The 14,469-nt window shown below is 38.1% G+C and overlaps 1 protein-coding gene across 3 annotated transcripts; it reads right to left on the bottom strand.

Moving 5' to 3' along the window:
- Positions 1-392: 392 nt before the first annotated feature.
- On the bottom strand, positions 393-13,135 carry LOC307261812 (calpain-1 catalytic subunit-like). Of its 3 annotated transcripts, none has more exons than XM_080042455.1 (22): positions 12,961-13,135; positions 12,267-12,521; positions 11,581-11,650; positions 11,196-11,314; positions 10,954-11,087; positions 10,681-10,855; positions 8,127-8,201; positions 6,872-6,957; positions 5,751-5,825; positions 5,123-5,283; positions 4,820-4,986; positions 4,555-4,566; positions 4,252-4,460; positions 3,909-3,960; positions 3,682-3,750; positions 3,148-3,205; positions 2,943-3,004; positions 2,633-2,701; positions 2,365-2,443; positions 1,352-1,468; positions 1,018-1,070; positions 393-841 (listed from the first exon to the last, which is right to left on the bottom strand). In XM_080042455.1, the coding sequence occupies exons 2-22, from the start codon at positions 12,501-12,503 to the stop codon at positions 815-817; spliced, it is 2,106 nt and encodes a 701-aa protein (XP_079898581.1). In that variant the 5' UTR covers positions 12,504-12,521; positions 12,961-13,135; the 3' UTR covers positions 393-814. The 3 variants fall into 3 exon arrangements, with proteins under 3 accessions (XP_079898581.1, XP_079898580.1, XP_079898582.1); XM_080042454.1 differs by lacking the exon at positions 12,961-13,135 and adding an exon at positions 12,860-12,958; XM_080042456.1 differs by lacking the exon at positions 12,961-13,135 and adding an exon at positions 12,860-12,877 and having other exon boundaries at positions 12,267-12,524.
- Between the last annotated feature and the right edge of the window lie 1,334 nt (positions 13,136-14,469).

The raw sequence follows: 14,469 nt of genomic DNA, 5'->3' as shown, positions 1-14,469 counted from the left end.
TATCTGTTACCATGCTAATTAGCACTAAAAACAAAGTAAAGCTGAGGAAGTATTTGACAAAGTCAGATTTTAACTAGGCCTAAATGATGGCACCACATAGCAAGTTAGGGGATCACCAGTCAGTATAATGTATACTGAAGGGGACACAGATGTGTGCATCAAATTGTAATCCAATCTGTACAATACTTGTCCAGAAACTACACTACAAATCACAGCTTTCAACTCCATGGTTACCCAGATAAAGTCAGGGATCACATAAGTCAGTAGGAATTCATCATTTGAGTATTGTGAATATATTTACCAGATCTCATAGCAATCCATCCAATAATTATAAAGAATGTTCAGTTGGGACCAAAGTGATGGACTGAGAAATGCTAGCATGAATGAAAATGTTTTAAAAAAAAGTTTATTCCCACCTAACATTAAAACTGAAAATGCATTAGCCCACATACTATGAATTTTTATCAGAGAGAAGCTACAGATGTAAAAGTTACATTATTTCAGCTATGGAAAAGGTGATATTTTCTACATTCAATGTACAATAATTTGTCTATATCTTTATCCAAAACAGATGGTACTAAACATAGCGTGCTACTCTGTAGTGGTAAAGATAGAAATATGCAAAATACAACAAGAAGAGAAGGGAAAAAAGGGCCTTGTTACACAATAAACATTCGCAAAGTTAGATTTAAAGGCCATCTTGCTTTATACCATGTAAAAGCCCATTTTCAGAAGATCACATTTAGTTTTTTTCTTTCACATCAACTGCTGCCGTCTTTCCAAACGAATCCTGCAGGTCATCTTCTCTATCAGGTTAAGTGTACATAGAAATGTACATCCACTGCAAATTAAGGAGGGAAAGATTATTATTGTTCTTCAATGCAATCTTTTTACTGTTTTTTTATTTATTTTTTAATCAAAGCATTGCCAATGAGATATTTTGCTCCCCGTTTGAAATCATCTGCTGTGCAGTTTATTAAACGTTAAAAGCTGAAAATACCAACAAAGTTGTATTACCTCTGATTCGCGAAGAGTCATGGTCATTCCATCGGACAACTGTTTGAAGATTTCTTTTGAGAAATACAGATACATTCTTATTAGGCCTACGTCATGAACTTTGGAGGCAACTTGTAGGAATCAATGTGTATGTCTAAGTTAACCTAACAAGAAAAGGCAGTCTATAGCCATGTTAGCAGCTTGTGATGCTCCACTTTGGCACAGTGGTTGACGGCCGCACACAAAAAAAAGAGACACAATCTCAAATTAAAGAACATTACATTACAAGAAAAGTATTTACATTGATAGGCTACTTAAAGTGATGTCTCCTTATCAGCTGTCTAAATGTACTTACGGTTCATGCATTCAAAGCGAATGACGAGACAGATGAAGTTCTCAAGTGTGATTTGTCCAGAGGAGGAACCGTAGCGCAGAGCCAATAGATTCAGCATGTCATCATTGATCCTCTTTCCTGACCGACAAACGTACATAGGACAAAGGTTAAAGGTGACATTTACATTTAGGGCTACAACTAACTCTTGCTTTCATTATTGGATAATCTGCAGATTATTTGTTACTTCTTTAAACCATGACTCACTCTCCACACTCACTGTCCTGGCTTACTGGGGACACGCAAATAGAAGAGAGCAATCGCTACTGTCATAACACCTGTATACTTTCTACTACTAAAAATGTGTCCTTAATCTGTTTAATCAGTCTTTTAAACAAAATCATCTAGCGACTAGAATAGAATGAGGCTCAGGAGTGTTTATACTAACAGACAATTGTGCTGCAATGTCATTACTCCTTAAGAAGTCAAGATTTGGAGTATAGCCAATGAAAACAGAACCTTCCTTTCACATTTCCTTGAACATGCTTGATCTTGTGTTCTGCAAAAAAAAGATGGCATACGCAAAGAATGTAATGCTTTTACTGTGAACTCAAAACTAAAATCCTCTGTATTGTATTAAATACAAAAGCAGTCTTTGTGCTAAATGTACAACGACACACACTGTCAGCGCTGCGATGCACAACTCTTATATAAAGGTAGAAACCCCTCCTATTGCTTCACATTCACACACAGTCACAGAAGCTACTCTATTCACGCAGTTGCTGGCAAGCAGTCACAGCTATAATAACAGTAAGTGCGCAAGTTGAACACAACTCAGGCTAGTAGAAATGAGGATCTTAGGCTGCTTTGTGTGTATTATGAGTCGTGTAGACTTCACTTATGTGAAATTTTTTCGCAATATTGTTGTATTTGTGTTTTAAGATGATCTTTTTCCACAACTGTTATATGCAACACATATAACACAGGACAGTTCAGTTTTGTCAATAGTAAACCAAATGAAGTGGGGTATGGTCTACCTGAAGCCATGATTGCATTCCTGAGCTCACTCAGTGACAGTGTTCCATTTTTGGAAACATCAGTGCGGAAGAAAATGTCCTGGTTCGAGAGAAAACAGTTATTATGTTATATGAAACGCTAAGTTGCAACACAGCAAGAACACACAAACCCTGATCTGGAAAAATTTTCTCATCTAAATCAGGATGATTAAAGTCTTGTATTATTGCAAAGCTACCCTTAATCTTTGTAGTCATTAGACAATTTCAACTTTTACATTGTTCCTTTTACCTTGTATGTGTTGACCTTTTTCCATAAGCCAACAAATTCCATTCCATTCAGTTTGCCTGTGATTGACGTCTTAAACCGAACATTAAGGTATTTAAATCTGCACATGTTGTTTCACGTCTAGTTGTGACCTTTAAATAAATTAAATGTCTGTTGAATCAGAAAAAGGTCAGGCAGGTTTTGGCGTGTTCACTACCCATGTGTGTTATGTAACTTCACGTACTGTGGGAGATGCCACCTTTTGCAAATAAGAGACGGAGAAAAAAGAAAATAAAGAATAATTCTCTTAAATGAATATCACGCAAAAGGATACATCCATCAGCGAAACCATGCTGCGGCAGGCGTCAAGACTGAAGCCTCCAGATTTCAAGTCTCCTAAATGAAAATAGAAAATATAGGCCTTAATTTGGCCCAAACCCAGCAACATTGCAACGCTACACAATACACAAGCTTATTATATTTGAATATTGTTTTTGGTTTATATGCTATTGAGCCTTTTGGAGTGTCGTAGCACAAACCTGTCAGGATTCTTTCATTCAGAAGCCTCTGGAGCTGCTCAGCATCAACTTCTTCATACTGGAAATGACATTGAAACAAGCAGAAGGACTTACTGTATATTCGGCCTCACATGTTGGTTGTCATAATCACATTTAACTTTATACTGAGGGAACATTAAAGCATGGTACACCTAAGGGGCTAGATATATGTCACATAGGTGTAGCAACGTTAAGACTGTATTCTAATGTTTTAAATAAATGATCCAACGGAGGAATAATATCAAAGAAGGCGAGACCAGCAATGTAAGCATGAGGAAACAGTTCACCTGGTTTCGGGACAATGGCAACAACCCACCAGCTCCTCTTAAGCTCACTAGCTAACATGTTGTATCCCATTGGCCTGATCCATGCAAAAACCAAAGACAACAATTCTCAGCTTCGGTAGGAGTTGGGTGCCTTGGCTCGGACAAGTAAATTCCTGAAGTCTAATGGAGACTAGGGCAAAAGCAAATTAAGCATATTTCAAACATGGTAAACTATTGCTTCAAAGCACACCTTGTCGGAGTACTGGCGGAAGAGCACTCTCTTATTTTCATCATCCTCTCCGTCCCCGGCAGGCACCTTCTGCGAAAGATTCAGAGTGCTTTCAGCATCACATGAATGAATGCACTGGGAAGCAATGTATGTCTTATATGTTAGCAATGTAATCAACATAGAACACAACATTTACCACAACAGCTATTCCAAAATGAGATGAACATTTTTTTTCAAATCTTGCAAACCTCTTCGTTATGGTCGTGTTCGTGGTCGTGGTCATGGCCATCAGAGTTCTCACTGTAAGAGGAAATACAAGAGACGCATTCATGCATTGCTTAGTGACGTGTTACAGTAATGCGATTACTTCTTTCAGGAAGGATAGTGTAAGGGATTAACATTTAGCAAGTAATGACACATCGGTTAAAAAACCCTTTGGGGACCAATTGGATTGCTGTCTTACTTTGATTTGCTAGAGGGTTATAATCACCTTGTTCTCTGTGGAGTTACTAGTCCAGTACATGCTAGCTTGTAGATAAATTGCTAGCTGCAAGCTTTTAGAGGAAAATTGATGAGTTGCAAGTTACTTACTGGACATGGGTCTCTGCTTTGGAGAGGATGGTCAGGATGAAGGAGGCCGTCTCATTGGCATTGAAGGTGGACGGGACAATCAGATATTCACCGGGCTGCAGCTTTACAAACTCCATCACCTCGCGTGAATTCAAGTAGGTCTTACATTGGGCAACAGGGCTATTTGTGCGGAAGAAAGAGGCTGAGAACTTCCCCTTCGTTGTCGTGTACTGTAGGTTATAAATGTTCATATCAAGCACCATAGAAGCATGATGTAGGTGGGAATATACTTTGTCTGACAAGTGGGCTAAACATTTTACTTACCGTTCCGGGCACCTTGGAAGAAATAAATAAGAGCAAAATGCGTCAATGTTGGGGACAAAACAGAATTATCATCATTTGAAATCATCACATTATGAAAACATAATAGAAATGAAGGTCAATATAATTTTACATGATTCTATCTTATCGCTAACATTTCACTTAATTAATTAACAGCTATTGCCCATGTTCATGCATGACATGTCCATAACCGTCCTTACACTTGCAGAAACTGTAAAAGGTTTCAAAGCACAGAGGTGATATTTACCTCAAAAACGGCAAATCCAATGTGAAGACTTTTGACCAGACGTCTGTTCCTCTTGTCGGGCTTTTGCATGAGAGACACCAGCATGTTTTTTTCACCCTGTGTCTCTGCACAATCATCCAGTAATTTGTCAATCTTGACCCGATACTGTGGATTGGTCCAGAAGCTGTCTGGAAGGCAAAGAGGGAAAGAACTTAGTATTGTTTTGGTAAGAGATGGATGAATATGAAGAATCTGAAGCAACATTTCTGCGTTTGGATTGTCGTCAACTAATAGATTGATTGAGTCCAGAAATTCTGGAAGTACCAAGGTCATTCATGCATCCTCCGGCAGTGGTTCCTGCAACCCATCTGCCCTCATAGAAGGAGGTCTTCCAGTGGCAAGAAGTGCTTCCATCAAGGAAGTCAGGACACAGGCAGCAGATGTCAAGATCTGAGTAGAATTTACAGAAGTCCTCCAGAGCCATCCTGTTGAAATCAGGAATATATTTATGACACATTGTTATTTAATGCTGAGATTTACTTCATCAATCGAAGAAAAAAAATGTCATTCTCTTAGATAAAACATGCAAACGCAATCTGCATACATAATCAATTGGCTTGTTTATTCAAAGTATAATCCAATTATGAATTAATATGATACTTAAGTGCAATGTAAATTACATTTAAATTATGTATGTTCTGCAACCAAAGAAATGTAAAAAACATGGAATAGATGTTGTTTACTAGTAAATTTGTGTATATAGTACACAAACTGTACTCTGTGGTTTTCAAATGCAAACTAGTTTTGAATCCCTTTTAAGTATAAATATTCTATCAACTGTTTTAATCAGGGTGTGCATTTTCAGGCAAAAAGTTGTTGTGAAAACACATACACTGTATTTGTAGAAAACATTTAGTCTTTTGCACATTTTTCCACATTTCACCATGCTTACCAAAACTCCCCATCATCACGAACTGCAAGGCACATCTCACGATCTTGAGGATTCACTGTTTGCCACAAGGGTGACCTTTAAATGCCGTTTAGAGGTGAGAAAATATTGTTAGAAGTTGTCCTTAACATTAGGCTCAGGTCCAAGAGAACACAGGTGTGCCCTAACAGGTTTTTAAACCCATCAAGGCCATGATACAGCTGAATAAACTCATTGGGCTCTTTTTAAAACATCCTCAGCAGGCTTGGCACTGTCACTGCAATACAAATCAAAGCTGACATTTCAAACCTGTCAAAATGTGTCTTCCTTTGACAGGTTTCACTGTTGACTTGCACTACCAGTTTATAATAATATATAATAACGTGGTATACTTTTACTATTGTAAGGCATGAGGGCTTAACATGGCACTGCTCCAAATGACCTCAACCCACTTTATACATGACTTATCAAAACAAAATATTTTAGTATAGAGATTTGAACTCTTTTATAGACAGTTACAGCAAGTGTATTTATTAACAGCAGAGTCGAGTAAGCAGAGAGAATAGAGATGAGTTTACAAGACAGGTTCATTCCTCGTGTTCTTCTCAACAAGATGTAAAAGTCTTATTTGTGTTGTCTTTTTTTTGTCTGCCTCCAACATTGCACCATTGCATTCATCAAGAAGCAGACACAAATTGTGGACAGAGCTTTCTTCTTAAAAAAAGTGCCTGTGACAAGGAATACAAAGGCGATGTACAATTTTGTCATTTGAAAGTAATCTCAGTATTTGTTAACAATTTACCATTAGGGTACATTAATTAACTGTTATGTATTGCTTAGTTAATACTATTAATGGTAAGTTAATGTGCAGTTCATGCTTATTAAGCATTAACTAACTGTTATGTCTTTATTATTGGCGGTTATTTGATGCTTGGTTAGGCATTCACTATGCTTAGTTAAGTAATGCTTAGTTAAGCAGAAAGGTTAGTTAATGCTTATTTAGGGCTAATTAAGCAGTATCTTAGCAATTATGAACCGTATGTTAACTAACAGTTAATTAATGTACCCTTATTATAAAATGTTACCCAGTATTTGATCTCCCGAAGCAGCGGTCAAAGAGTCACTGTGCTCAGTGTGGATCTTACCGATCACTCCAGTTTCCGTTCCACTCTCCTTGCCCCCAGGGGTTAAACAGACGCACCAGTTTTACTGGTCTCCCTTGGCTTTGCACCTGACCAGATATTACCAGAGAAAACATAATTATAACTTAAAATAACACCTTTTTGAATATATATATATATATATATATATATATATATATATATATATATATATATATATACTGTATATCATTAATGTACATAATAAATAGTTTTGGGCCCAGCAGAGAGCCTTGTGGGACCCCATACGCATTGGCAAATCAGAATCAACTTTATTCATATGTATATACTGATGTTGGTCGTTAAGGTAACTTATTCATTAGAAATTACTCTTACACCATATCTTTCCATTTTCTGCAAGAGTAAACCATGGTCAATCGTATCAACAGCCTTCTTTAAGTCGATAGAAAAAACCACTGTGTATGCCCTGTTGTCTATTGCAGTAGATATCCCTTCCACCAGCTCCATCACTGCCATCTAGATGGACATATTGCATCTGAAACCATACTGGTGGTTGCACAATAGAATGTATTTCTCAATGAAATTATCTAGTCTTTCGACAAACTATTTTCATGTAGCTACACAAATTTTCATATATGCTGTACATAAACTGTCCATTTTAACGTAATTTTGATTTTTGACCTTACTCTCTCAGACACTTGTAATATTTAGTATCAATAACTTTTGACAATTGGATATTTGTGCGATTTGGACTAATGTCTGTGATTATCCTAGAGCAGAGCTCCTCAAAGCACAATAGAGCACTTTATACATTTTATACAATATACGTACTAATGATGCTGTCAACAAATTGAAAATGGTTAAGCCATATTAGTAAATGTGAATGCAATTGGGCTCTCTATTCATTTTCGACAATGCTAAAACGTAAAGGTACCACAGCGTGCAGAAACTGGAAAGGTAAAAAGGTGATAATTAAATTAACATTTTATCACTATTTGAATCATTATTTTTTCCACGTCATGAAGAACTTTGAACCTACCTTGCCTAGGCTATTAGCTAGCTGGCATGTGCCAGATGCTGTATGTTTATAAACTGAATCACCAAAGCCAAACAGAGCAAATCCAGATATCTTGATGTGAGTGTACCCGACTGAAACAAATCTTGCCCTTTGAGGTTTTCAAAAGCTTCCCCGACTTTGAAGGACCACTTCACTTCCCAGCATGTGGACATAAGTTAGATTTTTATACTATGCTGTAAAGACTTTAACACAGTTATTTACCTCTTTGACACCAGTGACAGTGTATGCATGGCCTTGGACCACTCCGTTTGGAAGTACAGTATTGGCAGATGTCTCCTTCAAGATAAACATACAGTACATATTATATTTGTGGGTAGTCTTGTGCAACATTCTTTTCTTAAACTGCACTGAACAAAAATATAAACACAGCACTTTTGTTTTTGCTCCCATTTTTCATGAGCTGAACTCAAAGATCTAAAACCTTTTCTATGTACACAAAAGAACCATTTCTCTCAAATATTGTTCAAAAATCTGTCTAAATCTGTTTGGATCAGATCTGATAGGTATTTTTATTTATTTATTTTTGGTAGTTGGCCATCAGACTATTGATCAATTAATGATGAAAGCTAATCCACAGGACCAGTTTGCAATTTCCAACTACCACAGTAATGGTAGGACTGTGGCCACTAGAACTGGTCTCTGGTCAGCAAAGGTCTTGAAAACGGCATAAGTGTGCCACCCAAGCAGGTGCATGGGCACGTGCCCCAACGTTTTTATTTTCTTGTGTGTATTTTGTTTCAATTATCTATAATATAAGTGTAACATGTTCTTAGTAATGGCAGAATTTCATAAATAAGGGTTAATTACACTCAACAAAAATATAAACGCAACACTTTTGTTTTTGCTCCCATTTTTCATGAGATGGACTAAAATATCTAAAATTCATTCCAGATACACAATTGTACCATTTCTCTCAAACATTGTTCACAAATCTGTCTAAATGTGTGATAGTGAGCACTTCTGCTTTGCTGAGATAATCCATCCCACCTCACAGGTGTGCCACATCAAGATGCTGATCTGACATCATGATTAGTGCACAGGTGTGCCTTAGACTGTCCACAATAAAAGGCCACCCTGAAATGTGCAGTTTTGTCTCACAGCAAAATGCCACAGATGCCACAAGCATTGAGGGAGCGTGCAATTGGCATGCTGACAGCAGGAATGTCAACCAGATCTGTTGCTCGTGCATTGAATGTTCATTTCTCCACCATAAGCCGTCTCCAGCAACTTCACACAGCCATTGAAGAGGAGTGGACCAACATTCCACAGGCCACAATTGACAATCTGATAAACTCTATGCGAAGAAGATGTGTTGCACTGCATGAGGCAAATGGTGGTCACACCAGATACTGACTGGTTCTGAGTCCCCAGACCCCCAATAAAGCAAAAAAATGCACATTTCAGAGTGGCCTTTCATTGTGGACAGTCTAAGGCACACCTGTGCACTAATCATGATGTCAGATCAGCATCTTGATGTGGCACACCTGTGAGGTGGGATGGATTATCTCAGCAAAGCAGAAGTGCTCACTATCACACATTTAGACAGATTTGTGAACAATGTTTGAGAGAAATGGTACAATTGTGTATCTGGAATGAATTTTAGATCTTTAAGTCCATCTCATGAAAAATGGGAGCAAAAACAAAAGTGTTGCGTTTATATTTTTGTTGAGTGTATGTTAGCAAGATTTTTGGCTAGTAGCCCCAATAACATTAGCAAAATCTAGTGGTCATCAGTCCCTCAGTCCAGTTGTTAAACATCTGGCTGCTAGCAAGTTATATCCTTTGGCGATTTTAATATTCACCTGAACTAAATAAATGTTGAATTCTTATTTTATTCTATTCACCAGAATGCTTCGATTACATGTTAAAAACACCCCCTCAGAATTTTGGCTTGCATGACGCCTAACATGATTCAGGGATTTTTGATTGTAAAACATCTTTACATTGGTTATAAAGCATATCACATGCCACCCATTCAGGTTTGCGATGGCCACCCCACTACAGGTCTGTGTCCCACCTTGGCCACCCCAGTCAAAATGTCCAGGAAACGCGGCGCCACTGCTTTCTTGGCTTTGTCATGAAAGACATTTTTCGCTTTTCGTGCACAATTCATTTTAATAATAGTTACTTCCATGAAGTTAAGGGTAAAGTGAAAAACAACTTTGTGCCTTTGTAGCCTACTGTGGGGATTAAAAATAATAATTATTGCCTGTCAGGAAATGTCTATAGCAGAATGATTTGCGTGTTCTGCATCTCGCCCCTGAGCTATTGAACCTTGGCAGCCCTGGCATTCTGGCAATTCTCCAGAATCAACTTCATGTAAGGCATAGTTATTGGCACACCTATGAATTGGAGCCATGACACCTGATTCTCAATTAGCTAAGAACATTCAGACCCTGAGGGGTGTCCCACGAAGCAAGATTAACAGGTTAGCGAGAGACATTTTAGTATCACAAAGTTAGCTCTCTTTAACCTGGTTAGATCGCCATGGTCACTTATTCTGCACATCTAACGATGAATCAAACGTCCCCCTTTTCTGAAACTCTCACAGAGAAGAAGGAAAATAAACATGTAAAAAATGTAGTTGATAACCGCCAATGTGATACCCATTATCCCTGATGGGGTTTTAGGGCTTTTGAGCAGGCTAACATAAAGAAAGTCAGGCTATGTTGGACACCCTGAAGATTTAAGCAAGGTTTATAAAAGCACAAGCAACCAGCTGAAGTATAATTGTGTGTGCTACATTGATTCTTACCCCCTGTGGTGTACCACAACCCATCAATGATTTGGATTGGGCCGCTCTGCACATCAGCTCCCACAGGTCTGGTGGAGGGTCTGACAGTTGGACACAAATGTGAACACCTCCAGTGAAATCCACCAAAGCCTCGGAAGGAGTTCCAGAATTCATGTCCGCGTAGGAACCACACACCCTGACACAAGTGGGTGTGATATTATGTTGATTAATACATCAGAAAGTAGGCAAATTCCACTCATTCTATGACAGAAACAATTCATTGTTTTTCCTTACTTGGCATATGCTTTCTCCAACAAAGCAGGCCAGAACTCATTCGGGTTTTTGGACTGAACGAAGATAAGCCTGCCATTGACTGTTGGAAGCTTGTCATCAACAATGACATCCACCCACCTTCCAAATCTCCAGAACTGAGTGGTTGAGAAAAGAGAGATTAGGAAGAGTGGCACAATGAGATATGTACCATTTAGCAAAACCTACATTTAGATAAACACCGTTGGCTAAGATTGTCGATTTACCCTAAAGTGGAACAGCCCACAGTAGTCCTCATCAAATGTTTGCTGAAGAGGAACAACTTGTTCAAAGATGAATTTCTGGAAGGTCAGAGCACCGATAGATGCAAGAAACCAGCAGTTTCCTGAGTAAAAAAGGGCCACTGAGTTGTCAGAAAGGTGTATTCAGCAGGCAAACCCATGAGATCATATTTGTGCATAGAAGGGTTTTCAGATTGCAAACTGTCAACTAACACAGCCAAGAGGGCAGGAAACACATATGTACAACACTCCTGTCATGTAGCTCTTTTTTAGTCTGTTTTATGCCTGTTGATTGCACTTCCATCTCAAGATAGAATAGCTGGACCAAGAACCAATTTTTGGATCTTTATAAATGAAGACATTTTCTTACCAACCATGCCTTGACCAAAGTCGAACCTGGAGACTCCAGCCACAGTAAAATCTGGATTGTTAACAATTTTCTGGAACAGAGGAATTGGTGACAACACAAAACTTGTCAATTGTTTTAATATTAGCCTGACTGCTTGAAAGCAAAACTTATTTTTCTTCTTCTAAAATTACACACACAAATAAACATTTTAGATTAATACCAAACCACATGGTTCGGTGATGGTTTTGAGAAAGAGCTGCCAGTTGATATAACTGCCAATCAACGCCATACTACGTGATTCCATCAAGATTTTAACAATCTAAAGCAACATTATCTATATGGAATCAATAATACTAAAACAGACTAGTGAATACATTAAAAAAATATATATAAACCAGTTCACATTGGAAATGCTATGTTCAGTGTGGTTAACTGTGTAAGTGAGAGGGAATCCAAAATAAATGCTGATGGATGTGAGTTTGAATCTTCTTGTCTTTCCTGTAGCTGTGACAGGCAGATGGTATAAGCCACTCTATAAACATTTGAAAAGTCTTCAAAAACAGTTTCATGAGACAGACTGTTTTATAAGAAAGGTGCTTGCTTGAAATTACAGCTAAAGCAGTTAGTCCTTTTGCTGATTGAAGACCGCTTACAGTCATTTAACCATCAATGTGATATGGGATCAAATCTGCTGTTTTAGCACTCACCGATGGCCTGAGCCACACCACTCGGGCCAGGTCAGAGGGGCTCAGTATCCCGTCGCCGATGGATCTTCTGTCAGGGGGAAACATCTCGTCGATGTACCTCACCTGACGAATGTTGCAATACTGTTTCAGCTGCTGGTAGTCTTGGTTGAGGAACTTCTCAGGGTTGTCGATGGTCCCAAAACCATCTTTCATGTGACGTGCATTGATAATGTTGGTACACACACCCGGTGGAGGCATTGCTGCAGTGTTAGAGCACTGCTTAGAAAAAAGAAGATCAGAAAAAGGTTTTATGATTCTATAAATGCTTGCAGACTAAGTTTACATATCAAACTTCATCAGTAGGCCTACCGTTAAATGCTTTTTACTCAAAGAAACTACAGATTCTTGCATTAAAATGCAATTTGATAATAGTCTAAGTATTTTAGCATTTTGGGTAACACACAAAAAATAAGTAGCATAGAATATATATAACATTTTCAGACATGATTTAATAAGATTTCTAAATAAGTCAGCGTAATGCTGTTTCTTCACAACATCAGTACAATGTAAATAGCCTATTGATTATGTTAAGGTTTCACCTTTTTTCTTCCTACCTGTTTGGTTAAGAAAAAGTGCAAAAGATGAGAATTAATGGCTCAGAATAGGATACTGGTTCTGCAGAACCTCAACTGTCATACAAAGAGTTTAATCTTACCTCACCAGCCAGAGAGAGAAAATGTTGATTTAAGGTGGAGCTTCGGTCCTTTTATAGTAGACTACCTGCCTGCAAACGCCCCTAGCTATAGTTGTCAGAATTAGACGTTCCTTTTTTGAAGCCATAGGTAACCTGAAATTCTACCTGACAAAGTTGCGCGACGTGAGAAGAAATGTAAATGTTGTTAGAACATTGCATAGGCTGACAGATAAACACAGGGAAAGAGAGAGATAATCCCCATACAAAGAACAGTCCTCTCAGCTTTCAAGTTGAAAAAAAAGTATGCTAATCTGGCTTGTTCAGTTTTTTACAGCTAGGTAGTTAAGTGAAAGCACAACACTGGCTGCTTACAATATAGATCTGTCAACATTGGCTCTGCATGTAAAGACAGGTCATTCCTCTCTTAGGTCTGGCCATGTCTGTTTTACTCGAGTATGGAAAAAAATGTTGCACTTATGTAAGGAAGATACATCCATTTTGTGTTATCTTTATCCTACTGGAGATGATTGCGTGTTTCCGAGCATGCATCAGATGAGAGGCAGTGTGCACCCATAGGCATTGGTTCTGAACAAGCTGCAACTTGTCACAGGTCTTACATAAATTGAAAGGCAGACTTTCACATGCATCTTTAAATGTATTGTCAATGCAGAGAGGATTTGAAAACTATCACGCTAATATACAGTGCAAACTAATGTGATATCATTTTAACTGTGGTTACAATAAAACGATTGTGTTTAATTTTCTTTTCAAATATTTGCACTGCAGTGTGTGATGCAGCGTAAACAAGATGTGTGGGCTTTACTTTTGTGAACTAAGGTAAGCTGAGAGCAAAGCATTGTCAGGTGAAGTGTGTAGGAGGCCCGGTGTATTTTTTCTTTTTTTCGTGTGACACGATGGTAGAACACCTGCATTTAATAGGTTAGAGAAAGTACTTACAATTGACAACACAAAAATTCATTATGTAATGTTATGTTGCTATGCACCAAACTGACTACAATGGAGGGTGAGACAAGGTGAGAACAAAACAGAAGTTGGGTGTAGTCGACTTTGTATCATTAGCACAGCACACTTGAATTGTGCCAATATTTTCTTTTTACATTTTTACAGTATCCTGTTGCTGTTAAATTCTATAGATTTGTGTCAACAAGTCAGCTGGCCGGAAACAAATAGCATACGAATAAACTAAGCCCGGTTGGCCTCGCTAATGTATTCCAGTTTATGAACTGAGTGGCCTTGCTTTGATACATGTTTTGGTACTGTCCTCATGTTGCTCCTTGTAATGTTAAAGCCACAAGAGGGCAGAAGTGCAACACTAACCTTTGTTCCAAACAGGTCCGTGAACATTTGAGTGGCAACCAAAAAAAATTATTTATTAAAACTTAACATCATCTCAACGTTGTGCATCATAAATGCTGCATTTGAATACACAAGATAAGTTTGCAAAATGTTATAGCTTGAAAGGAAGACACTCACATGCATCAAATAGCTGTTTTTTTAAAGATATATTTT

Source organism: Ammodytes marinus (assembly GCF_949987685.1).
Source record: "Ammodytes marinus genome assembly, chromosome: 15".
Taxonomy (NCBI): Eukaryota; Metazoa; Chordata; class Actinopteri; order Uranoscopiformes; family Ammodytidae; genus Ammodytes; species Ammodytes marinus.
Note: the sequence above shows the minus strand (reverse complement) of the source record. Positions and strands in the feature narration are given on the sequence as shown.

Bases quoted from the DNA above. Each gene is read 5' to 3' on its own strand.
- LOC307261812 (XM_080042455.1), bottom strand. From the start codon at position 12,503: ATGCCTCCACCGGGTGTGTGTACCAACATTATCAATGCACGTCACATG. The intron at 11,315-11,580 runs GTAAGAAAATGT...TTTTTTACTCAG, and splicing joins CTTTGGTCAAGGCATGGTTG to GAAACTGCTGGTTTCTTGCA. The intron at 3,206-3,681 runs GTGTGCTTTGAA...TGTCATTTCCAG, and splicing joins TCCGCCAGTACTCCGACAAG to TATGAAGAAGTTGATGCTGA.